A 27220-nucleotide genomic window follows, 5' to 3' on the forward strand; every position below is an offset into this window, starting at 1 on the left:
GGTGCCTCCTGCAGAGGGAACACAGTTTCCTACACAGAGTGAATGATGCCCCCACCCATGCTGGTGGAAATACATGTGTAACTCTAACTCAACGTGGCTAGGAATTGCTCACTGCGGGGAGGAGCAGTGAGAGCTGTATTTCAACACTGTGACTTGGGCAGAAACTAGTCACCAAAGAAGGAGGGGGCATTGCGGTCTCCTGTTGAGAACATTGAGTGTGCAGAGGGTGAAATGGCATCAGCGGCTCTACTTCTGAAACTAGTTGTTGGTGTTAATTACTTCCAGAGGATGCATAGGTTTGTGAGGGCTCCACATCTGACAATACACTGGTCCTTAGTTCTGTCACAAATGGAACCAGGAATAGCAAAGACTAACTCTCAGATGGGATTTGACCTGGCTGAGATGTGAAGATTTCTCTACCTTTTCAATGTAGGACAACACCTGGCTTGTTGTTAGGCAGAGACATCCATCAAAGGCACAATACCATGTCTGACCACCTGGGTAGCTGGATTCTCCTCAGATTAAAGGGGCACACTGCTACATCTGATCTGTTGAGTACCAGGATGTGGTGGAATATGACACTTTACATTAGTCTTTTACATAAACATCACTCTCCATCAGTAGCTTTAAAAGATATAGCTCCACCTATTCTGGTGTTCTGAGAGGGATCAATATGTGGAATTTTGGGGATCACAACCACAATGGTGATTGTGTCTCAGAAAATGAAGGCTCTCAAGCCTCACAGTGCTTAAAACACAGGGCTTTTGAGGTTACCACAAAGGTCTCAGGACCAGCATATACAGAGGTCATACTTGAAGTCTCCCTCACTAAGGGCAGACAGGACTACCCGACTGTGTGGGGCCTGTAAGTGTCTCTGACCTGGGGAATCTGATGCCTCAAGCCTCTCACTGGATATGAAGCAAAATCACAGATACTGAGAAATCACATGCTTCAATGCCCTCAACAAGCATCACACTCATGTATATGTGGTGCCTCAGACAGTAGTTTGTGATGGACCAGGAGGAGACTTTGACTATCAGGCGGGTGTGCAATGAATCATGGTATCTTACAGAGCACAGTTCATAGGCCTTTATGGGTATTTGGACATCCACCATCAGTGGAAAGGGCTGCAAGGATGCTGAGACACTTCAGATCAAGCCAGTGCCTCTGAAATGGCAACAGAGTCAGCACTAGGTAGACATTTCATGGGGCCTCAGGTAGCAAACTGATACAGGAGGTCCTAAGAGCTCCATTAACTGACTCAAGAGCTCTATTCTCTAGGGCCTTGGAGTGCCTGCCTCCGAGTGCCCTAGTGCAGCTGTGGTGCATGCAGACTCACATGAAGCTCAAATCGGGAAGTGGGAATGAGTAGAGTTAGTGGCAACATTTTAATAACACTTCTTACATCCTCAGAAACTCAAATCAAACCGTGAAATGTCACATAGCTACCAAAATGCCAGGGGCAGTGACTAAAGCTGCAAAGGCACTTTGGTTACTCAGGGTGCTAGATCAAAAAGAGCATACTCTATAACACATGCCTGATTCCGTGAATGTTCTTGATTGCGTAGCTGATCTCCCGCCGCAGATCCTTCTCATCGAACTCCATCTGCAGAAACGAGAATACCAGTTACCGGAGAAGGATCTTCAGGGATAAAGTGCTTGCCATGAACATTAATTACAGGATAGGTGAGGACTCATGTAGAGGAGAAGAGATAGAGTGACAAGAAAAGAACATGGAGAAGAGGGGGATAAGACGGAGATCTGATCCAAGAGGAAAGACATAAAGGCAAAAAAAATTAGGAGGAGACACGGGGAAAGAGGCAACTGTGTACCTGTTAGAGTTATCTCAAGTAACTATTGCTCGCGCCCCCGCCATGCACAGTTTTTTTGTCAACAATTTTACAGCAAATATTACATTGATAATATCAATGATGTTATCAAAGATGTCATGAGTGACGTAATTTGTAGGGTAATAAGCAGTCCATGGCAAAGGCGCAAGTTATAGTTACCTTAGGTCATGAGTTATAGTTACTTGAGATAACTAGCTATAACTGGTGAATTTCTCTGGTTTTGTAGATGCGGCCCCCTCAAAATTTTTAAATTTAGCTCCAGGGAGGTGGTGGACCCCAGGACTGGAGGGGAAATGCATCAATTTCCTATTCTGCCCCGGGTGGGGGTCTTGCCTTTTGGGGGAGGATGGGGTGGCTCTGTGGCAACCCCCGCTTTTGTTTACATATTGTTTACATATTCTGCCCTGGTGAGGTGGCTGTACCCGTGATGTGGAGGGGGGCTAATTGCTTGGGGAGGGCTTGGGGGGGGGCGGGGTAATTGCTGGGTCCCCTGCATTCATTTACATATTCTGCCCCAGGGAGGTGGTGGTCTCCGGGGCTAGTATAAGCCCAGAAAGGAGGCCCGTGCGCACCCCTCCTCAATTTTTTTAGTATGTATGCCTCCCGGATCTGGTCCACACTGGCTCTTAAAAAAAAAAAAAAAGTGCGTGGGATGAGGGGCGGGGATGAGGGGGGTTGGAAGGGGGAGTTCAGGGTATTCCGACCTTGGCCCCTTTTCCTTGTATTTTATTGGAGGGACTTGGCTGAAGCAGAGTTCCCAGATGGCACTCTAACTGTGCATTTCCATTGACGAGCTCAAAGTTGACCAGGAGGATCCACAGCCGTAGATATACAAATTTGTTTTCCCTTTAATATCGGCAAAACTACTAGACAGATTTACACCAAATAAGTGAAAGCCTAATCCTCTTATCAAAAGCTAGCCTTCTGGCAAATTTAATGTAATTCCATCCAGCGGTTCAGGCCATAGTTGTGTTCAAAGGTCCTATGGGGATTAACATTGGAAATGCATATCCACCCTGCTTCCCCCCCTCCAAAAAACCCCTCTTTTTGACCAGGCCCTGCTTGATTAATCACCCAGAAACTTGCCATGCGCATTTAGAATCACCGGGGTGCTTTTTTTTTTTTTTTTTAAGATTCGTCAAACAGTGTCAAAGATATAGGCAAGTAAAAAAAAAAATGCTTATACATTCTAGCTAGAGCACCAAAGCACTAAAACGGGCATATACAATGGTGGCGTACATGGCGGTCACTAAACTGAAGTGTTGTAAAGTTCGTTGAAACCCTGATTCTGGGGGTATTTCTGATTTGTAGGAGCGGCACAGCATTTCTCACTTTGAAGGGTGCTGTACCAGATCCTTGGGCCATCGGGAGAGAAGTACTGTCTTCTGGTTTTCTCTTTTCTACAACTTTGCCTTTTGTTTCCATTCCCGCAATGTTTTATCCACTGGTGTAGCTGTTTGGCTGAGGTGGTTTACTTCTAGGAATGCAGTGATGCCATCGCTTGCAGTTAAGTAGGTAATACTGTTGATCTTACAGAGGTAGGCCTGTAGGGGAAGTCAGTGTTGAGTTGGAGTCATACATATGGGCAAAAATTTCGGGTCTTTGATGAGACCTGCTGGAAAGTGTAGGAAGACTTTCAGTGCAACAGTGTGATGTTGGGTGGTTAGGGCTAGTGGAGGGCATTGTCTCCTTTCAGGAGGAAGAAGAACAGAGCCTGGATTGTTATTCTGAAGTTGGCTTCAGAGACGAAGGTTCTCAACTTCTTTGGGAGCAAGAGCCAGAACCATGCTGATTTTGTTTTCCTGCTGATGCTTACTTTGAAGAAGAGGACTGTGTCCAGGATGAACGAACTTGATTTTGACTGCGGTGTCTGCTTGAGTAGTAGCTGTCCACCTTCACTTTTGGACAGCCAGAGGGAAGATGAGAAGAAGGAAGGGAGAGAGAGAGCTGACAGGAGGTGCACAGGATCAGAGGTAGAGGTGAGAGTGTAGGGATTACTAATCAAGGTAGCATGACAAAGCCAACAAACCTTAACCAGTTCAAATGGGAAACGCTCGTGGAAGATGCGATTGATCCGGGCACCACCAGACAATTCATATGTATCAATCTGATCTCCGGAGCCCTCTATTCGTTTCTCAAAGTCCACAGCAAATTGCTGGACCATCCTAAAGAGAATAACAAAGAATACAGTCACAGGCAGCACATAAACACTGTGAAAGAGAAGGCAGACAGTGTGTCATGAGAGAGGAAAGGGAGTCTGTGTGCCATCAGAAAAGAAAATGTAATTAATGAGTCATGAGGGAGAGAAAGAGTTTCTTTGGAGACAGGAAAGAGTATGTGTGTTACAAGAGAGTGAGAGAGGGTTTGTTTGAAAACAGAGGACGGACACACGAATGTCAGGAGAGTGTGCATAAACTCTCATAGGTGTCAAGAAAGAGGGGAGGGGATGTGAATCCTGAGCAATAGCACTTGATATGAACCAGAAGAAAGCATGCAGGGTGTAGTAAGAGAGGGAAGGAGTGTGTATGAAGAAATAGGATGTGGATTGACAGTAAGATAGGAGGACAGACTAAGTCATCATTAGAGATAGGGCAACCAGAGTGTTGTAAGAAAGTATTGAGTAAAGAAAGGAGTGTTTTTAGAACAGAGGGAAAAAAACAATTTACTTACCTGTAACTGTAGATCTCCTGTATTGGAATCTTTCATAGAGTCACATGCTTGAATCATTCCCTGTCATCCACATGGTAGTCCCCAATACCATATAATAACAATGCAAAGTGAAATATAGAACATGAGGGCCTTAGGCCCTTCAATTGTGTAACCTATCATAGTCTATTTAAAAAAAGAGACCAAACTTCTATGTAAGCCAATCAGGCTGCCTTTCCATCTACAGCACTCCTGAGAGAAGCTCCAGTCCCTAAGATTTTCCACAGCACAAGTGCAGGTGAACCATAAATAGGAGAGAAAGGTGAGCTTCTCAGAGGCGGAGGGTGGGCTGCATGTGAATCTACAAAACTTTCCAATACTGGAGAACTACAGGTAAGTAACCTTTCTTCTTACTCCAGCACTGGAACTTGCTTGAATCAGAGTAGAAAGCAGCAGTAATGGCACAGAGCACTATGAGAAGTTAAGAATACAGTTCTATCAAGGTTTCACATTAGGAAAAAAATGATATCCAAACATAGTATCAATGACGACATAACTCTGTACACAACTCATAAGATGTAGTTAAACATAAAGAAAAAACACACATTTTATGTAATGTGCAGAACTAGAAAGAGGATGGTGGTAAGAAAGAGGTAGCTCACCTTTATCGGAAAAGATGCCTTAGAACAGCTTGGCCTATGGCAACATCCCCTTCAGTGGTTGAGTCCAGACACTAGTGTTGTGTAAAGGTGTGTCTGCTCTTCCAGGTAGCTGCTCTGCAAATGTCCTGGAGTGGCACACCAGCAAACAGTGGCGTTAAGGTTGATATAGATCGTGTGGAATGAGCATGCACCAAAGTCTGTAATGGCTTTTCTGCTGCCTGGTGACAAAAGTGAATTGCAAGAGCTATCCATCTAGTTATGCTCTGCTGGGAAAAAGGTTGCCCTTTCCGGGGTGCGCTCTAAGACACAAATAGCTGATTATATTTACGAAAAGTCTTGGCCTTGTCTATGTGGAATTTGATGCCTCTTGATGTCTACAAAATGAGGAACCCTTTCGGACAGTGTTAAAGTGTCTTTAAGATCAAAGGCTCATTGAGGTGAAAGATTGAAGGGACTTTAGGATTAAACTTTGGGTTTGTGTGAAGGATTACCCTGTCTTCTCTAAAATGTAGGAAGGGTTCCTGAAAGCTTGGGTCTCACCGACACGTCTGGTAGAAGTCAGGAACACAAGGAGAGCAACTTTCCAAGATAAGTACTTTAAATCTGCTCTGTGAATAGGCTCAAATGGGTGTTTTATGAGCTGTGATAGCACCGTGTTCAGATGCCAAGATGAAGTGACTGGAGGGAAAACCCTAAATAAGCCTTGGAGGAACAGTTTGATTAGTATGGAGGGCCACAGCAAGGGAAACCTAGGTGACCGTCTGAAACGAGATTTGGCCACCAGGTGACCTCTGATGGATGCATGAGCTACTCCTGAGCATGCTAATTGTAATAGGTGTGGTAATATCGATTTCAGTGATGAGGATAGGGGACTTATCCGCTCAAGTTGACACCAGAAACAAAATCTTTTCCTCTTGTGAGAATACGTTTTGTTCGTACTGTCCGCTCTGGCCCTGGAAAGTATCTCTCTACATTCAGAAGAGATGTTTAGATGGGCGAATTCATTGCGTTCAGGAGCCAGACCGATACATGAAGAGACTTGGGATCTGGGTGAAGGACTTGACCCTTGCTCCCTGTCAGGAGATAAGGTGATACTTTCAATTGGATGTGGGATTTCTGACAGTAGGAGATTTTCTGTTAACCAGTGTTGGCAAGGCCATTGTGGGGCTATCAGTATTATTCTGCAAGGTTCGATCTTCATAAGAACCTTTGGAATCAGGGTAATAGGCGGAAAAGCGTAGGCAAAGATTCCGAACCATGCCATCAAAAATGCATTCCCCCACAACCCCGGATGGTGATGCCAGCTTGCAAAGAATATGCATTTTGTGTCCTTAAGGTTTACAAAGAGATCGAGATTGGGTTTGCCCCACTATGAGAATATTTGGTTTACTGTCTCCTGATTCAATTCCCATTCATGGCAAGAGGACCTTAGTCTGCTGAGTGTTTAAGATATCTTGTTGTATTTCCCTGGGACATGCTCTGCTCTTAGATGCACTCCATTTCAGATGGACCTATTCCAGATGTCTTGCGACTCTCGGGAGAAGGGAAGGGGAAGTGATCTCATACCCCCTTGTTTGTTTATGTAGTGCATCGCTGTTGGATTGTCCACTCGTAGGAGAACCGCAGAGTTCATTATCTTGCAAAGGAAAGCCTAAAAAGCCAGATGTGCTGCCTTGAGCAGATTTATGTGACAGCTCTGATCAGGTTTCTGCCATTTGCCACTGACCTGATGGCCCTGAAGATATGCTCCCCATCCCACCAAGGAAGCGTTGGTGGTAATGACCAACGGAGAGAGTTCAGCGAGAAAAGAAAGGCTGATTGAAAGGTGTGTCTTTAGCATCGAACAAGATAAGAGCTTCGATCATGGCTGGAGTAACTTTGATGATATCGAACAAACCTGTCACTTGTACCCACTAGAGGTCTAATTCTTCCTGGAGGGGGTCACATCTTTAGACGGCAGAACGGAAAAAGAGGAATGCATGAAGACATCATCCCCAAAAGTGACGTATTGAAAGAGACTCTTCTCTGAACAGACTTTGCCAATGATATGAGCTTTATTCGTCTTTCTGATGTGGGGTAGACCTTGCTGTTGTCAGGTTCTAGAGTGGCTTCCAAAAAGTATTTAATTATCGATGGTTGAGGTTTTGTTATGATCTTTTCCAATTCAGAGTAAGACCTAGCTTGCAGAATAGGGTTAAGCAGCCATTTGCTGACTTCTATGTCGCTCGATCGGAATGTGCCTTGACGAGCCAACCATCTAAGTATGAGAACACCTGGTGTTTCTGTTTCCTCAAAAATGCCGGTACAGGAGCCAGACACTTCGTAAATATCCTGGGGGCTGACTTCAGATCAAAAGGAAACACTCTGAACTGGTTGTGGTTTCTGGCTGTTGTGAATCATAGGAACTTTCTCTGGGAAGGATGAATGGGGATGTGAAAATAGGCATCTAGCAAATCTAGAATTGACATATAATCTCCTTGGTTTCGTTGTAGGAGACTATTCTGCAATGTGACCATGCAGAATGATTGTTTTCAGAGATATTTATTGCGATCTGAGGATGAGAATAGACTCTGCTAGTCCTTCCATTTTTTGCGAATGAGGAAGAAACGAGAATAGAAACCCTTTCCTTGTTGTGAAAAAGGGACTCTCTCTTTAGCTCCCTTTCGGAGCATGGTCTTGAGCTCCAACTTGAGCAATTGTAGATGTATGGGAATGGAGGTGTGTGGTGGATTTGATGGTGGAATCTGAATAAACTCTAGAGTGTGGCTGAATCGAACAAGGTCTAGGACCCACTCATCTGATGTTATGTCTTTCCAATGTTGGGTAAACTAGGATATTCTTCTTCCAAGCCAGAGTGGTGGGGATACAGGAGTAGCCAGAGCCTGAAACAGGTAATTGGCGGCGACCAGCTTCTTTTCCCCGATATGCTGTTCTTCCTCTGGGTGTAGGCCTGTTGTAGGCCGCTTGGGGTGGTTGTCTCTGGGCGTAATGCAGACGAAACTGGTGGTAGGCAGATGTGTAGGAGGGATATCGGTATTGCTAATAGCTTCCCCTGTATGATGGCATCCTTTTTCCTCTATCCCTATGAAATTACAACTTTTTTAACTGGATGATTCCTAGAGATCTGGCTGTGTCCGTTTTAATTTTTTTGATGGCCTCATCAACATGTTTGCCAAAAGGGCCTCTCCGTCAAAGGGAAGATCCAAAATATTATTTTGCACTTTGGGTCTGAAAGAGATACCCTTAAGCCAACCTGGTCTTCTGAGAACCTGCGATTTCCATGGCACAGTCTATGATCTCAGCCAATGTGAGCTCTCCTTTTTGTAAGATCTTCTTTGCCTCTATCTTAGCTTCTTCCGGAAATTGATGTATATATGGGGAGATGTGAGCCAATAGCTGCTGATCATATCTTCAAAAAACAGCCAGGGAATTTGCTGCCCTTTCTGTTGGCCCGACATCGAAGAAAAACGCGTACCAATATTGTCCAAGCATCGTCCCTCCTTGTGCGGTGGTGCAGAGATCTGAGTGGACGGGTTTTTAGATCGTCTTTGGGCTGCCTGCATAATTACTGAAACAGGCTTTGGATGGCCAGTTAGACAAGCCAGGGCACCTTCCGGGGGGCAGAAGTTTTTGTCAAGGCGCGGAAGAAGAAAATTAGTTACTTACCTGTAACTTTAGTTCTCCAGTATTGGAATCTTTCCCCGTCCTCGAGATGGGACCACACAGTATATTTAATTAAGTAGTATTAACATAGGTTTAAACCCTTAGGCCTCTCAGTTTAACACTCTATCAGAGTCCTTTTAAGAAAAAGGACCAAACTTCAGGGTCTGCCAATCAAAAGACACCACCCTCTAGAATCCTCCTGAGAGAAGCTCCAGTACCTCAGATTTTCAGAGCACAGGTGCGTATAACATGACAAAAGAAAGAGAAGTGAAGGTGAGCTTCTCCGGGGAGGCGGGCGGGTCGCATGTGAATCTATGAAACATTCCAATACTGTAGAACTAAAGTTACAGGTAAGTAACTAATTTTCTTACTCCAGCATTGGAACTTTCATAAATTCTCATGCTTGAATCAGAGTAGTAAGCAGTATTGATGCACACTGTATTACGCATCTATCTTGTTTAATACATACATTAAAGGCATTTTAAAATACACCTATACGTAGAAAAACATTTCTAAACATTATAGGCTACATTGTAATGAAAATTTAGCAGAAGTTTCAAACGTCTTTGTTATAGGCAATGTGCATACCTGAAATTGGGATGGTGGGATGAGAGAAGTGGCTCACCTTCATTGGAAAAGACTCCTGAGGACTGCTTGTCCCACCGCTACCTCTCCTTGAGATAATGCCTCCAAGCAGTAATGTCTGGTAAAAGTATGGCAGCTCTTCCAAGTTGCTGCTCTACAAATGTCTTGAAGCGGTACACCTGCAAACAGCGCTGCTGAAGAGGAAACTGCCCACGTTGAGTGTGCATGGACAGATGTTTGCAGTGTCTTGCCCGCCGCCTGATGACAAAATTGAATTGCTGAAGAGATCCATCTAGCTATGCTCTATTTAGAGAGCGGTTGACCCCGTCTGGGTGCGCTGAAAGCCACAAATAGTTGGTTGGTTTTGCAAAATGGTTTAGTCCTGTCCAAATAGAATGTAATACATCTTTTAATGTCTAAAGAGTGTAATGCCTTCTCCGCTGGAGTTTTAGGACTTGGAAAGAATGTCCTGAAAACTAAGGGCTCATTCAAATGAAAATCCAAGGGGACCTTTGGAAAGAAACGAGGATTAGTGCACAAGATTATTCTATCTTTTTTAATCTGTAAAAACAGATCCTGTATGGAAAGTGCTTGTATCTCACTGACATGTCTGGTTGATGTCTGAGCAATAAGGAGGGCAACTTTCCAGGAAAGGAATTTCATAGAAGCTCTATGGATTGGCTCAAATGGCTGCTTCATAAGTTGCACGAGAACAATATTTAAATTCCCGGAGGGAGGAGAAGGTCTGAATGGTGGAAACACTCTGAACAGCCCTTTCAGAATTTGTTTAATCAACCTAGATGACCATAACGAAGGTTAAGAGTCTGAGCGTCTGTAAGACGCAATCGCAGCCAGGTGAACCTTTGTGGAGGAATGCGCAAGCCCTGAGTGAGCTAAACATAGCAAATAAGGCAATATCTGTTCCAGTGATGAAGAAAGAGGATCAATTTGTTGCTGATGTCACCACAAACAAAATCTTTTCCACTTACATGAGTAAGTCTTGTTGGTGCTAATTGCTCTGGCTTTGGACAGAATACCTCTGCACTCCTGCGGAATGTTTAGGTGTGCAAACTCACGGTGCTCAGGAGCCATGCTGACAACTGCATTGATTGAGGATTCAGATGTAAGATTTGTTGTTCATTGTTAGCAGATGCAGAGATATTCTTGGTGAGATGCGAGGCTTCACTGACAGGAGAAGAAGCTCTGTGAACCAATGTTGATGAGGCCAGTACGGGGCTATTAATATTAGTGTGCATGGTTCTTTCTTCATCTTCGTTAGGACTCTCGGGATCAAGGGAATTGGCGGAAAAGCATATGCAAAGATTCCTGACCATGATATGGAAAACGCATCCCCCCACGATCCCCTCTCGTGATGCCAGCTTGCGTAGTATCGTCATTTTGCGTTCAACCGTCTGACAAAGAGGTCGAGGGTTGGGTGTTCCCCACTGAGAAAAAATGTGGTTGACCGTGGACTGGTCCAGTTCCCATTCGTGACATTGATTTTTGCCTGCTGTGCGAGTCTGCTATCCTGTTCTTGATGCCTGGAAGGTGAACTGCTGTGAGGAGTATGCCATGCTGTTCAGCCCAGTTCCAAATCTCCTGAGCTTCCCTGGAGAGAGGAAGAGATCTTGTGCCTCCCTGTTTGTTGAGGTAATGCATGGTAGTGGTGCTGTCTGTTCTTACTACCACTTCTGAACCAGCAATCTGTGGGAGAAAAGCCTTTAAAGCTAGACAGACCACTTTGAGCTCTAGCAGATTGATGTGCATTGTTTGCAACTCCGGTGGCCATTTGCCACTTATCTGTTGGTCTTGTGAAACCGCTCCTCAACCCTCCGGAGAGGAATCTGTGGTGATTGTCCACGGGGCTGGGCGATGGAGAAAAGATAGACTGATAAAAAGATGATGTTCCTGAGACCAACACACCAAAGCCATGGTGATTGCTAGATTAATTTTTATCTGATCTTCCAAGCTTCCTCAAACCTGGACTCATTGCAGATTGATCTGCTCTTGCAGGGGGCACATTTTGAGTCCGCAGAGAGGAACTAGAGGTATGCACATGAGGACATCATCCCCAATAAGGACAGGCGTACTGAAATGTATTTGTTTCTTTGTATTGATTTGGCTAGATATAGCAGTTTCTGTTGTCTTTCTACAGTGGGGCAGGCCATGGTGGATTGAGTGTCCAGTTTTGCCCCTATAAAGGTGATCGTGCGTGATGGTTGAGGTTTGGATTTCTCCCAGCTGATAGTCAGGCCTAAGCTGCTGAGTAAGGCAATGCACTTTTTTGTTGACCTGCGTGCTGCCGAATAGGTGACTACTTTTATCAGCCAGCCGTCTAAGTATGGGAATAGTTGATGTTTTCTTCTCCTGAGAAAAGCAGCAATAGGAGCTAGGCACTTCGTGAATATTCTGGGAGCTGATTTTAGACCAAACGGAAGGACTCGAAATTGAAAATGGCTTCCGGCTACCTTGAATCTCAGGTACTGTCTGTGGGCTGGGTGAATGAGGATGTGGAAATACGCATCCTTTAGGTCTAGGGTAACCCGCCTGTAGGAAGTTGGCTCTGTATATACTATTTCAAAGTGAGAGATATTGTGCACAGAGTCCAAGGAGTCCCCTTAGAGGTTGATAGTGGCAAAATTAGATAATTCTAATGATCTATTTTGTGGTAGTGTGGTCGAGCAGTAGATTTATCAGAGGGTAGTGTTAAGCATTTGTCGTACACACACAGGCAATAAATGAGGAACACACACTCAAAGACTTACTCCAGGCCAATAGGTTTTATATAGAAAAATATATTTTCTTAATTTATTTTAGAACCACAAGATTCAAGATTTGAATTAAATACGTAAAATGCAAGGTACTCCACATAGTTAAGTAAGGAACTTTGAAATAGAGCAGTAACATACACAGTACAGCTTAAAATGGCAATAAGCGATTTTAAAAGTGGACACTGTGCAAAAATCAACAGTTCCTGGGGGAGGTAAGTATTGGTTAGTTTCTCAGGTAAGTAAGACACTTACAAGTTCAGTTTCCTAGGCATAGGCAGCCCACCATTGGTACAGGGGCGGCTGGGTGCAGTGTGCTTAGCAGGTGTCGGGTTTTCAATAGAAGTCATGGAGGGACCCGGGGGTCACTCTAGTGGTGCAAGCAGGGCACGAGGGCCTCTTGGGCCAGCCACCGACTGGGCTAGGCAGAGGGTCGCCTGATGGTCACTCCTGCACTGAAGTTCAGTTCCTTTTGGTCCTGGGGGCTGCAGGTGCAGTGCTTGGTCCAGGTGTTGGGTTCTTTGGTCCAGGCAGTCGCGGTCAGGGGGGCCTCTGGATCCTCTCTGCATGCGTCGCTGTGGGTGTGCAGGGGGGTCGTCTCAGGTTACTCACGAGGTCGCAGTCGCCTGGGAGTCCTCTCTGCAGTGTTGGTTCTCTGGAGCTTGAGCCGGGGGGGTCGGGTGCAGAGTGTGAAGTGTCACGCTTCCAGCGGGAAGAGTGAGTTCTTTGGAAGTTGCTAAAAAGTTGCAAAGTTGTTCTCAGGAGTTTCTTGGTCCTTTGGGTTCAGGGCAGTCCTCTGAGGCTTCAGAGGTCGCTGGTCCCTGTCGGATGCATCGCTGTGCAGGTTCTTAAGAGTCTGGAGACAGGCCGGTAGGGATGGGGCCAAATCAGTTGTCGTCTCAGTCGTCTCTGCAGGGCTTTCAGGTCAGCAGTCCTTCTTTGTGTAGGTTTCAGGAACCTGATTTCCTGGGTTCTGAGTCGCCCCTAAATACTAGATTTAGGGGTGTGTTTAGGTCAGGAGGGCAGTAGCCAATGGCTGCTGTCCTGGAGGGTGGCTACACCCTCTTTGTCCCTCCTCCCTTAGGGGAGGGGGGCACATCCCTAATCCTATTGGGGGAGTCCTCCAATCTCAAGATGGAGGATTTCTAAAGGCAGGGGTCATCTCAGCTCAGGACACCTTAGGGGCTGTCCTGACTGGTGGGTGACTCCTCCTTGTTTTTCTCATTATCTCCTCCAACCTTGCCGCCAAAAGCGGGGGCAGTGGCCGGAGGGGCGGCCATCTCCACTAGCAGGGATGCCCTGGGGTGCTGTAACAAAAGGCATGAGCCTTTGAGGCTCACCGCCAGGTGTTACAGTTCCTGCAGGGGGAGGTGAGAAGCACCTCCACCCATTACAGGCTTTGTTCCTGGCCACAGAGTGACAAAGTCACTCTCCCCATGTGGCCAGAAACTGGTCTGGTTGTGGCAGGCTGGCAGAAACTGGTCAGCCCAGCACTAGAGTCGGACTGGTATTCGGGGGCATCTCTAAGATGCCCTCTGGGTGTATTTTACAATAAATTCAACACTGGCATCAGTGTGCATTTATTGTGCTGAGAAGTTTGATACCAAACTTCCCAGATTTTAGTGTAGCTATTATGGAACTGTGGAGTTCGTGTTTGACAAACTCCCAGACCATATACTCTTATGGCTACCCTGCACTTACAATATCTAAGGTTTTGCTTAGACACTGTAGGGGCATAGTGCTCATGCACATATGCCCTCACCTCACCTGTGGTATAGTGCACCCTGCCTTAGGGCTGTAAGGCCTGCTAGAGGGGTGACTTACCTATGCCACAGGAAGTGTGAGGTGGGCATGGCACTCTGAGGGGAGTGCCATGTCGACTTAGTCATTTTCTCCCCACCAGCACACACAAGCTGTGAGGCAGTGTGCATGTGCTGAGTGAGGGGTCCCCAGGGTGGCATAAGACATGCTGCAGCCCTTAGCGACCTTCCCTAGCATCAGGGCCCTTGGTACTAGGGGTACCATTTTCAAGGGTCTTATCTGGGTGCCAGGGTTGTGCCAATTGTGGGAACAAGGGTACAGTTTAGGGAAAGAACACTGGTGCTGCGGCCTAGTTAGCAGGGTCCCAGCACATTTTCAATCATAACTGGCATCAACAAAAGGCAAAAAGTCACAGGGTAACCATGCCAAGGAGGCATTTCCTTACACCACCGAGTTCTGCGCTGACGGTCAACAGAAGACCGCCAGCATGAAGAACCCCCCGTCGGCCACATAATGAATTTCCAGCTGGGCCGGCAGGCGGAAACAGTGTTTCCGCCCGCCGGCCCAGCTGGAAACAGGGCCTGAATATTGACGCCGGCTCCATTTGAAGCCGGCGCCAATGTGGCAGTGCGGCGGGTGCAGCAGCACCCCTTGCGCATTTCACTGCCCTTAATTCGGGAAGTCAAATGCACAATGGGGCAGTTCATGGGGGCCCGAGTAACTCATCCTGCCAGCCTTTCCCTGGCAGTGTAAACTGGCAGGGAAAAGCTGTCGGAATGCGACTCATTATCCGGAGGGCAGCGCTGCCCTGGCGGATCTGAAACGCCGCCAGGCTGCCTGGTGGCGGGAGCCTGGTGGTGGTGGCATTTCCACCGTGGCGGTTCAGCCACGTTCAGGTTATGGCGGTCTGGACCGCCATGCCGTTGGCGGCAATGACCACTACCGCCAGCGTGGCAGTTCAGACCGCCACGTTCTTTATGAGGGCCAAAGTCTCCCTGGTTGAACTACAGAAGGACGTCCTGCAGGGTAATCATGCAGAAATACTGTTTTCTCAAGTAGGTGTTTAATTCTCAGAGATAGAGGATCGGTCTCCAGTCCTTCCACTTTTTGCGAATGAGGAAGAATCTGGAGTAAAAACCTTTTCCTCACTGTGATGGAGGCACCCTTTCTATTGCGCCCTTGAGGAGCATTTCGTAGACCTCGCTCTTGAGTTGTTCTGGATACTTCGGGGAAGTTCTGCAAGGAGGATTGTGAGGAGACATTTGGACAAACTCTAGTGTGTGTCAACACAATCCACTGTAAAACCCACTTGTCCGATGTTATGGTTTGCCATTGCTGGAAAAACGAAGATATTTTCCTGCCTAGAATTGGGAGGGGGATGGTTGGGGGTAGCCGGAGCCTTGATGACATCATGCTCTACTAGCCGACTCTTTAGTTAGACGAGCTGACTGTCCCCTGGAGGCAGACCTGCTGTACACCGCTTGTGGTGGCTCTCTTTGGGTGTAATGTTGACGAAATTGCTAAGAGGAGGAAGGAAACGACAGTTATCTGAATTGCTGGTAGCCTCCCCTATATGAAGGCATTCCACGTCCTGTCATGGCTTGAAAGGAAGGCTTCTGAACCTGGAGTGTACCCAAAGACCTTGCTGTGTCCATGTCAGATTTAATCGACTACAATGTCTCGTCAATATGCTTGCCAAACAGTGCTTGACCATCAAAAGTAAGATCTAGTATCTTATTCTGCACTTCCAGATGCAATGATGTGGCCTTTAGCCAACCTTGCCTTCATAGGACAGCCAAACCTGAAAGCTGACGAAACGCAGTAGTGGCTACGTCCACTGCACAATCTATTATCTCCGTCGATGTGCGTTCTCCCTCATGCAATGTCTTTTTAGCTTCCGATTCAATGTCCTCCAGCAACTGATCAAGGTATGGTGCGAGGTCAGCCCATAATTGTCTATCATATCTGGATAACACTTCTAGGGAGCTAGCCACTCTTATAGAGAGACTAGACATTGATGAAAATCTCTTACCGCTGTTGTCTAATCGTCTGCACTCTTTGTCGCTAGGTGCAGAAATTTGAGCAGAGGGATTTTTGGATCTTCTCTCGGCTGCTTGTGTTACCACCGAATCTGGATGGGGGTTACCAGTCAAACATGCTGGGGCATCTTCTGGTGCTTTGCACTTCTTATCCAAGCGAGGAAGTACTGCTGTGACTGTAGCAGGGTTCTGCATAACCTCCAAACCTTCCTCCCATAAGTAACTGACCAGTTGTATGGAGCCTACTGACTTCTGAAATGGTTCTTTAAAATCATTCAGAAATCAGTTTGCTTGGATGGCACTGGAAGTGGAAAACGTTTAGCTGCTCTTTCAAAAAAATTATGGAATCCTCTGATGTCACCTGGAGGGGAATCTACTTTTGGATGAGAAGGAGGAGCTGGAATAATATACTCATCCCACTCAGACTGGTTGTCGAGGAGCTCACCTTCCTCTTGTTCTCCCTCCGATATGTCAGTGTCATGTGGTATTGGCATATCTGGTGTGGCCACATTCGCCAGTGGTAGAGTGGTTGGCTTCTGACGTGGGGTGGCTACTCTTGAAACAGGCGATGAAGGAGGTTGCGGTTGCACCTGTTCTGAAGGAGGAAAGCGCCTACTGTAGTCAGCTAGTATCGCTCTGAGGTCAGATAATGAGCTTGGCATATACACATCCTCCTGATATGGCTGATCACTTGCGTAGTACTGTGGATCATAAGTTTCACCATACTCATCATTGTCATCCTGATACTTTACGTTCAACTGTGAGGGGCTGTGTGATGTCCCAAATGGACCCTCATCACCCGAGTCGTCATCACCCTCCAAAAGATGTACTGAAGTTAGAGGGGGTATCTTACTAGGAAAAGTATGCTCCGGAGTAATTCTTATTGTTTCCTGACTTCTGCGGATTATTTCCCTTGTCGACTGAGTCGTACATGCCTTAGTCGACGGTGTAGTCTGAGCAGTCGTCGATGTTGTCCGCATGGAAATCCTAACAGTCGATAGCTACGAGGTGGGCGCTACCGTCGACGGGGTCGTCAACTATGAAGACGGCAATGAGGAGACCATGGTCACTGTCATAGACGATGACGACATGTAGGTAGTCGTCAACGTAGTCCTTCGACAGTGGAAGACTCATCGTGGAGGAAACAGGGCTGTCTAAATCAGAGACTGGGTTGACTCTAGATTTTAGTTTCTGCAGCCATATTAATAATCTGCCCTCTCTATCCTTCAGGGTCTTAGAAGAGAAGGTGCGACATACCTTGCAGTCCTTAGCTGAGTGGTCTGGGCAAAGGCAGTATATGCATTCCTGATAAGGGTCTTCAGAGTATAATCGCTTTTTCCCACAGGTCTTGCAGGATCTGAACAAACGTTTCTTTTGTTTGTCAGACATGTTGTAGGCTGTATCCTCCATCAGTCAGAACATGTTTTGAAGAGTATAACCTTGAAGTTATGCCAAAAGATGTGAAGAATAGAACAGAGCTCTGAGGTGATTTCCTAGCACGACGTGCAGTAGAAAATCTGAGGTGCTGGAGCTTCTTTCAGGAAGGTTCTAGAGGGTGGTGTCGCCTGATTGGTGGACCCTGAAGTTTGGTCTTTTTTCTTAAAATGACCCTGATAGTGTGTTAAACTGAGAGGCCTAAGGGTTTTTAGGTTTAAACCTATGTTAATACTACTCAAATATACCGGGGGCTCCCATCTTGACGACGGGGAATGATTCAAGCATGTGAATCTATGAAAGTTCCAATACTGGAGTAACCACTATTACTGTAGCTGGATTTTTTATTACTTTTATACTCGCTTCCCAGATATAGCTAGCAATGGGCATGGACCTTACACCTTTCTGGAATGGTTCTTTAAAGTCATATAAAAAACAACCCATCTGTTGAGAGGTACAAATCGTTTAGCTGCCCTTTCCAGCAAATTGTGAAAACTCCCAATATCTTCCAGTGGTGAGTATAATGGGGTGGGTGATAAGAGATGATGGCATAGGGAGGAGGTAGTCAGACACCGAATGGGAGTCACATACCTCCCCCACCCCTCTCTCTCTTCCTCAGAGGTATCTGGATCATGGAGAAGGGCTGTTTGTGGTGTACGCCTTACTGAAGTAGGCAATGCCATAGGTCTTTGTGCTGAGTGGATGGTTGAGCAGCAGGCGGTATAGTAACCATGGAAGTTTGTTCTGCAGGAGCTGTAGTAGATGGAAACCGCTTCCTATAATCTGAGAGCATCAGATGTAAATCAGAAATCAAAGAGGCAGGTAGACAAACCATCTTTTTCTGGAAATGGCTGCTGATATTGTTCATGTGAAGGATAATACTCCTGATGTTCATATTCTTCCTCATAGCCTTCCTCTTGGCAGTTGACATGTAGCTCGGAGGGACTACGGGCGACCCCAAAGGGGCCCTCCTCATCTGAGTTTTCTTACTCCAAGAGATGAACTGGTATCTGGGGTGTCACCTTGCTAAGAGACGTGTGTCCTGCTGTCACAAACTTGCTTTTGTGCTGTCCTAGAACTTTCTGTTGTAGACTGTGTTGCCGACGGAGGTGTTGATGAGGTCATGAACGAGTCTGGTACTTTCATCTTGCCTGCCGTTGAATGAGTCGTTGACGCCAGTGTCATCGTCGTCAGTAAGGTGATCAGTCGACGATGCAGTCATGGAGATCTTCGGCATCAATGGTCTGGTCATAGACACAGTCGACGAAGATGTCTTAGACGAGAAGGAATAGATGGTGGACAACGTTGCCACTTAGACACTGTCGTCGTCACTGATGCTGTCATATATGTTTTCTTCGTCAACATCATCGACAATGATAACCTCGTTGATGGTGGGATACTCGTTGACAACCTTTCTGTTGGCGGAGCTGAGGAAGGTTTTTTGAAGGGATGTCTAACCTTGGGAGGGGGTGTAGGTGGCTCAGAGGATGACTTCCTGGTCTTTTCTGAGGAGGAAGTAGTTTCTTTTTTTCTCATTTCTTGAAGAGTTCTCTTTTTAAGGACATTTTGAAGGACTGCAGCATTTGTAAGGCCCATGAGCAATCTTTTTTGTGGCTTTCCTTGGCTGCTCAGAGGAGGATCTGGAATGGGGTGATCTTTCCCTCTTATAAGACTTTCTAAAGGTGACAGAGGAGTCCTTGCTATCAGAGTCTGAAACTGGCTCTTTTCTGGTCTTAAGCTTTTGTAGCCAAATTAGCAGTCTTCCTTCCCTGTCCCTCAAGGTTTTAGTTGAAAAGGTATGACATACTGTAGGAAATGGGCCCCTTGATGCAGCACCCCCCCCTGACCCCCCCCCACACACACACACCTTTTGCCTGATATTTGATGCTAACTTGACTGAGGGTTTGCTGGGATCTGTGTTCCTTCCCTAAACTATACCACTGCTTCCACAATTGGCACACCTCTGGCACACAGAAACGTCTGCTGTAAATGGTACCAGTGGTACCAAGTGCCCTGTGGCCAGGGAGGGTCCTTAAGGGCTGCAGCATTTACTATGCCACCCTAAGGGACCCCTGACCAAACACATGCACATTGCCATTGCAGCTTGTGTTTGCTGGCGGGGAGAAAAAGGTAAAGTCGACATGGCAGCCCTCTCTGGGTGCCATGCTCACAAACCAATGCCTTTGGCATAGGTAAGTTACCCCTCTAGCAGAGCTTACAGCCCTAAGGCATGGTGCACTATACCACAGGTGAGGGGGTAGCTGCATGAGCAATATGCCCCTACAGGTTCTAAGTCCATTCTTAGATATTGTAAGTCCAGTGTGGCTTTACTGAGTACATGAGCTGGGAGTTTCTCATTAAGAACTCCACAGCTACATGATGGCTTCATTGAAGACTGCAAAGTTTAATATCATACTTCTCAGCAGAATAAACCTACACTGATGCCAGTATTGGATTTATTGAAAAATGCACACAGAGGACATCTTAGAGATGGCCCCTGTATTTAACCGAACCGTCTAGTGTAAGGCTGACCGGTCTGTGCCAGCCTGCCATTAACAGACCAGTTTCTGACCCCAAGGAGTGAGAGACTTTGTGCTCTCTGGGGTCAGGAACAAAACCTGCTCTGGGTGGAGGTGCCTAACACCTCTCCCTGAAGTAACTGCAACACTTGGTGGTGAGCCTTAAAGGCTCTTGTCATGTGTTACACTGCCCTAGGGCACTCCAGCTGGTGACAGATGCCCAGCCCCAGACCAAGCCCCACTTCTGGTGGTAGGTCTGATGAAAAAGTTAATAAACACCAGGAGGTGTGCCCACCACAGCTAGGACCACCCCCAGGCTGGCCACAACTGAGGTGAACCCCTCCTGGAAGGATCCTACATCTTGCTTTCAAGGATCTTAGCCACTAGGGTTAGGAATGTGCCCCCCTCTCCAAAGGGAGTGGGCACAGGAAGGGTGTAGCCACCCTCATGGGCAGTAGCCATTGGTTACTGCCCTCTGACACAGTCCCTAAATCTAGTTTTAAGGGGCACCCCCTGAACCTTGCTCTTCAGATTCCTGGCGACCTAAAAAGAAGGACTGAAGAGTCGCACCAGCAGAGAAGACTCCAGATCACAACTGACTTGGCCCCAGCACTACCGGCCTGTCTGCAGCTTCAAGACTCCTGCTACAAGACGACGACTAGTCCTGCAGGACCAGCGACCTCTACAACCCCCAAGGGATCTGCCTGACTACTCAAGGACCAAGATCTCAGAGGACAGCAGCCCTGTCCACAAAGAAACCTCCAAGAAAGACTCCAGAACCACCCCGGATCCGAGAGTCCTGCCACCAGACGCACATGGCCCAAGTCCAGGTGGCCCATCGGCCCAGAGAAGGTCCCCAGGCGATTCAGACTTCGAGTCCGCATTGAGTTGACCCCGCCTGACCAACACGATGACACCTGCAGCCTAAATCCAGAGGACCCCCCTGACCCTGACTGGCTCTGGTGAAGATTTCCTGATGCCTAATGGTAACCCTGCAAATGCAGCACTCTGGCCCTGGGGAACCCAACCGACAGTCCAGCAATGTCCTGTGGGCTCTCTACTTACCTGTCCAGCAGTTGGTTTTCTTCAGTCGACTCAATGGACAACCCCCTGCAGCATCTTTGTGACTCCAGTGTTCCCTCACTGAAAAGCACTGGGTGCCAGACGCTGTGTTAGCACACTGCACCCGGCTGCCCCTGTGCCTCTGAGGGTGTGTTTTGGTGCTGATCCTGTGGGACAAACCCACCCCCTTGGTGCTGATCAGGTCCGTGGCCTGAAGTCACGGGTACTTACTTGCAAGCTGTTTCTTTATGAGCGCCCCCTGTCTCCATAGGATACCATTGGGCGTCCAACACAAACTTTGACCTCTGCACCCAGCCAGCCAGTGTTGCTGGTGGTTTGCCCTGTGGACACCTTAACCCCCGAAGCCTGGGATCGTAAGTTGAGTACTTACCTGCAAATTGTGTTGTTACTTTTCCGCCCCTGGGATTGCATTTCTTTCAATGAGAAATTGTACTTGGTCCACTTATGAAACTGAAAAGCATTCCTTACCTGTAAACTGTTTTACTTATGAATTCTAATCAAAGGGCATCTGATACTTGAAAGTGATACATTTGTGTAACTGTACTACCCTCTGATAAGCCTAACTGCTCGACCATATCACCAAAAAAGAGAGCATTAGTATTATCCACGTTAGCCTCTGTAAAACCTCTGGGGGTCCACTGGACTCTGCACACTAAACCTTATTTTGATATAGTATATATACTGCCAGCTTCCTACACTATCTTACAGTCTTTGGCAGAATGATCCAGGTATAGGCAATAAATGTAGTTTTTGTGAGGGTCTTCTGAGTGAAGACTCTTTTTTCAGCATGTACTGCAAGCCCTCAAGAGACTTTGTTTTTCCTTCTTTGGCCTGATGAAACATAGACCATGTCAGATTTTTTAAAGAAAAAACGACTGTGGGACCAAGGTAAATACTTCTGTAGCACAAATATATAGGAAATCTTTCTTGAAAGTATCCAAGAAGGGAATAACTGAGCAGAGCTCAGTGGTTATTCCCTAGCACGACACATGGTAGAAAATCTGAGTGACCAGAGCTTCTCTCAGGAGTGTTCTAGAAGGCAAGGCAGCCTGATTGGCTGGCATATGAGTTTATTTTTTTTAAATAGACTGTGATTGGTAGCAGAATTGAAGGGTCTAAGGCCTTCATGTTCTATATTTAACTTTACATTGGTATTATATGGTACCGGGGACTCCCATCTTGGCGACGGGGAATGATTCAAGCATGTGAATCTATTAAAGTTCCAATACTGGAGTAATGGGTTAGGTAACACATTGGGGAAATGGAAGTGCGCACCAAATACAAGAAGCATGCATGAGACATGAAAATATGGGGAATACAAAAGAATGCATGGAGTTTTTACCCAGGAGACAGACAAAGAGAGATAGAGTGGAAGAGAGAGAAAGAGAGCATGTGCGTATGCACGCACAAACATTGTATTGGAAGAAAAGACAAACCGTGCAACAGTAATTGCTGAAAGGTCATACAGGACAGAGAATATCAGCCTTCAAAGAGGGCACAAGGTATCTTCTAGTCAGACAAGCATGAGAGTGTACCAGGAAGTAGACGAGTCCCATGTCAGGTGAAAAATAACATGGTAACATTATACCCTAACAAAAGCTACTGGGAATTAAAATGTTCCAACCAGTTGCCCAGTCCTTCAAAGGGAAAGGAGTGTTTTTCTTCTTCAGGGAGTGATTTTACTTCCAACAAATCATGCACATCATCAGGGGTGGCCCCTTTGCTATGGCGGAGGAGCATCGCTCCACTGCTGAAACCAACAAAATAAAGGTGTAACAAAAGTATTTTATCATCCCTTTATTTTCCGCTTTCGCAGGGCAGGGCCAGCCTCCTCCAGGTAAACAAGTGGAGGAGGAGGAGTGGTGCGCTTCTGCGTGCGCATGTCAGTTTCATCAGCCGTCTGAGGCTGACCAAACTGACATGCACACTTAAAAATTCTCCACCCAGCTGTATTTTACAGCTGGGTGGAGACCAAGCGCAGTGCCCCACTCCCTCCCTAAGTGGCATTTCTGCTTGCTCAGGCCAATCGCTGCACTTCTTTCATGCTGTGGTGTATAACAGAATGAAAGAAGCATGAGATTGGTTGGGGGAGGAAGAAGACCAGAAGTGGCAGGAGCAGCGGATCACGGAGGGGCAGGTACATTTATCATTATTTTTACTTCCCTCCCCCGCCCCCTTCGTGGCAGTAGCCACAACTGCAAATCATATGGGGCCTGATTCGCAAAGGACCTCCAAACTCATAGCAGAGGATCCACAGTCGTGCCAGGACCTCTCTACTGCAGCTACCCATTGCAGAGGTTCCGCCACGACTGTGGGGCCTCCACCACGAGTGCAGAGGCCCTTTGTGAATCAGGCCCATGGTGTTTGAACAGTGTCTTACAACACAGTAGAATGTGAAAGAGTTGTTAGAGAAAAGGGTGATTTTGCCACATAATTTCTAAGTACACATAATCCCCAAAAACTACAGCTCACCGAAGAAAATGCTATATCAAAGACTGACTATCCTCTCTAGATGTCTTGGGGAACACTAGGGACAAACTATGTTATTGCAAAACCATAACGATGTTTTCAGCTAACTAAAGTGGAAGGCATCAAGTTGCCTTTGTCTTAACAAGGATACCACTACCATGAGAGAAGAAACATGGACTCCTTTTTCAGGACGACATCTATTTAGGATGGGTGGATCAGAGCATGTGTCTACATTTATGACACAGAATGCAGGTAAGCTCAAGAAGGTGAGTGTCGGAGGAGACAAGAATGAGCTTTCAATAAACATGAAGCCTCTACATTTATGATGCAGAACGGAGGCAAGCTAAAGATGGCGAATGTCGTCGGAGGCAAGACTGAGCTTCAATAAACATGAAGCCTCTACATTTTTTCTCCAAATATTCTGCAACTCACCTCCATGACATTAGAGCTATATTATGAGTGTATATGTTGCAGATCTCCTTATGTATCAGTTTTACAGTAACTTATGTGTTCTGCTTTCGGTATGTAATAAGCCCCCTTTTTTCAATCTTCCTCATTTTGATAGTTGCTTAAACTAAAAAAACAACAACAACAAAAAGTGTTTTAGGTGCTTTTTCTTTGGCGTGTGAGCACTCAGTAAGTAAGACACTAGAGAGACGAAGACCATGGTTGGGGCCAAGTCATACTGGAGTCATAGCAGATGATTTTGGCCTTTCCTCTAAACTTGGCCCTTAGCCCTAAAGCGCCAGCCACTGGCACATATCTATGAATCCTAACTCTTATTCTGGACGAATTCAGGAAGAAAGGGTACTTCAACCAAAGTCAGTTTCAATCGCTAGTGCCTAGGAACCACTGGAGAACGTGCACGCTACAAATAGCAATAGCATAACATATACTGTACTTCTGAACTTGCTTGCACCTACAGTGCTCCAACATGAGTATCTTTCAAAGAATCATATGCTTAAATCTTTTCCTGTTGTCAGGTTTCGGTCTGGTAACAAGGAATGATTCAACATCTGAATCTATGAAAATACCTTATTGGAGCAATAGAACGTTTTTGAGTATATTGCATTGTTTAATCATGGACATTCCGATTTTAGTCGAGTTGAGTATATATCCACAACAATACCGGACATGTGAACCGTTTCTGGGTTCATGTTCTGCACAGCTCAGACCCAAGTATCAAACAGGGCTTTTCCAAACAAGTCTGGATCACTGGCCATGGAAGACTAGTTCGGGGACCCAGGAGCGCAAATGAGGACTGTTGAGGACACAAACTATTTATAGTACAGGCAGCGAGGTTACTCTTCTGCGATGCTGAGTACAGCTTGTCGCCTCTGTGTAAGTTAGTGCTGTAAAGTACAGAGCGAAACATGGACCCAGAGTGCTTGTCATACACTGCCGCACAAAAGGGAAGGGAGACCTGCTTAGTGTCAGCAAAGAAGGCCTTGAGAGTTATGTGCTATTAAAGAGCGCAGGCAGAAGTATGCGTCAAGAGAGTTGTTCTCCAAGAAAGAGGGCAGGAAGATGAAATGTGCACCAGGAGACTTAGCACTGACAGCCTTCATGTGCCAGGAGAGAAATCAGAAAGATGTTATGAAGAGGTGTCACAGGCCAGAGAGATGTATCACGCACAGAGACATAGCACAGAGGTGACAAGGTGAAGTAATGAGGGACAAGAGAAAGGACATTGAGAGGTATCGTTGACCTAAAGAGGTCAGCCAGGTGTGTTATGTACCAGGAAAGACAGCAGGGAGTGATGCTGGGGCCAGGAGAGAAAGCACGGGAAGTTTAACAATGTCCTTACTGGAGCAGCGCTTTGGTCTTGCGTGCAGGGTCATCTGGGCGGAAGTTTTTGTACTCCTCCACCTCCTTCTCAATGGACAGCAGCTGGCTCTGCAATTTGTTGCGCAGCCCGGGCAAGGTGTCCCGAATGTGATTGGTCAGTTGCTGCAGAAGGAATAGATGAATAAATAAGAGGTTTGTGGCCAATTCAAGAGAGAGAGAGTGAGAGAGAGAGAGTGAGAGAGAGAGAGAGAGAGAGAGAGAGAGAGAGAGTGAGAGAGAGTGAGAGAGAGTGAGAGAGAGTGAGAGAGAGAGAGAGAGAGTGAGAGAGAGTGAGAGAGAGTGAGAGAGAGAGAGTGAGAGAGAGTGAGAGAGAGTGAGAGAGAGTGAGAGAGAGAGAGAGAGAGTGAGAGAGAGAGAGAGAGAGTGAGAGAGAGAGAGAGAGAGAGAGAGAGAGAGAGAGAGAGAGTGAGAGAGAGAGTGAGAGAGAGAGAGAGAGAGAGTGAGAGAGAGTGAGAGAGAGTGAGAGAGAGCTACACCCGCACAGATACACCCACACAGCTACACCCATAAACACACGCATGCACCGCCCTGAGCACCTGCCGGGTGCGGAGGTCACACTCTGTCCGTCCTGGGTTAAAGAAGAGGCTGGCAGGGTTGAGCTGTGCCTGGCAAGATTTTATATAGCCTGCAGACCTTCTGGAGACACGCTGGAAAGCTTTGAACTGCAGTCCAAGCAGACTGAGGATGAAAATTAGTTATTTGTGAGCTTCCGGGTCTCGGTCTGGTCCAGTTGAACTCCAAAGTGTATGTCATAAGGGCTCCTTTATAGATTAAAGACTGCAATTTCTCGAGACATTGCCCCATGGAAATTCTCTTATACTCTGGGTAAACACAACCATTTATCACTCAGCTGCAACCCTGGTTTGCCAGCATTGATGTCTTTCAAAGATTCACATACACACAAAATCCATTGTTTGCCTGAAAATCCACAGTGATTTACTATCTGTATGCATAGCAGTTTCACTGTAGTAGCTCATCCACCCCTAAAGGATATTTAATTCTTAGCCAATGGGTAAATGGGTGAATGGGTGAAACTCCACCTCTGGCACCCATCTTAAATTCTGTCAAGCAGAACCAGCACTATATCTGGCTTGAACTAGCCGGAAGTGGCTGCCATGGAAGCTGGGCAGGTCGCAAGTCAATCTATGAAAGATATCAATTTTAATTCCATAGTCTTCCAGATGTACTGGTACCCAAAGAGGTTGACTGATCCTATATGGCTGCACAGTCTATAGATCAAAAGGCCCAGCCACTTCAAGGTAGATGTTCCGACATAATGTTTCTGTCCAAAACCATCATGCGAGTAAACAGCAGTATCGCGCATGAGAATCAATCAATGGCCCCTACATGAACCAGAAACCTCACTGTGCACCAGGCCTGATGATATTCCGTTTCTCAGAAACGGAAACCCAATTTGGGGGGGTCTGTTTCAAAGAAACAAAGGTAATGCCAAATGGGTCCCCATAAAATAGTGTTATACGTGGTATTACTCTGCTGACAAACATGTTCTCTCACTAGGACAGCAGCAGCAATGACAACAGAAAATTTCCTGACACTACCAGGGAACACTAGCTTCCATGAATGGCCGGCTGCCCGGGCAGCCCACCCTGCTAGAATCTGGATGACTCCCTATCCCTCACCAAAAACCTTGTGCACTGGCAGGATCCTTTACTGGTGTGTAAGTCCTTGTGGGGAGGTGAAAAGGTGTATGGGTTTTAAGATGGGCCAATTTCCCTACTAAGTCAGCAAGGTGTGCAGACCTCACGCATGGTCTACTAAACCCATTCTGGGCCTAACGGTCTTGGCTTCAGGCGCTTTGTGGGTCTGAGATGCACGGAGCACACAAGTGGGCCAGTTCCCCAATCCAGCTTAGAGATTCATTGGTTGTAAGAA

The 27220-nt window shown here is 46.5% G+C and overlaps 1 protein-coding gene across 6 annotated transcripts in view; it reads right to left on the minus strand.

The window, feature by feature from the left end:
- DNM1 (dynamin 1) overlaps nucleotides 1-27220 on the minus strand; it is a 714309-nt gene that overhangs the window by 432285 nt on the left and 254804 nt on the right. For all 6 annotated transcript variants that reach the window (XM_069236983.1, XM_069236985.1, XM_069236981.1 and 3 more), the window contains exons 7-9: nucleotides 25287-25429; nucleotides 3880-4015; nucleotides 1539-1606 (exon numbers count right to left, since the gene is read on the minus strand). In XM_069236983.1, coding sequence (XP_069093084.1) covers nucleotides 1539-1606; nucleotides 3880-4015; nucleotides 25287-25429 — 347 coding nt within the window. The remainder of the gene's footprint in view (nucleotides 1-1538; nucleotides 1607-3879; nucleotides 4016-25286; nucleotides 25430-27220) is intronic.

This window comes from Pleurodeles waltl, chromosome 6, assembly GCF_031143425.1.
Source record: "Pleurodeles waltl isolate 20211129_DDA chromosome 6, aPleWal1.hap1.20221129, whole genome shotgun sequence".
NCBI classification, from domain to species: Eukaryota; Metazoa; Chordata; class Amphibia; order Caudata; family Salamandridae; genus Pleurodeles; species Pleurodeles waltl.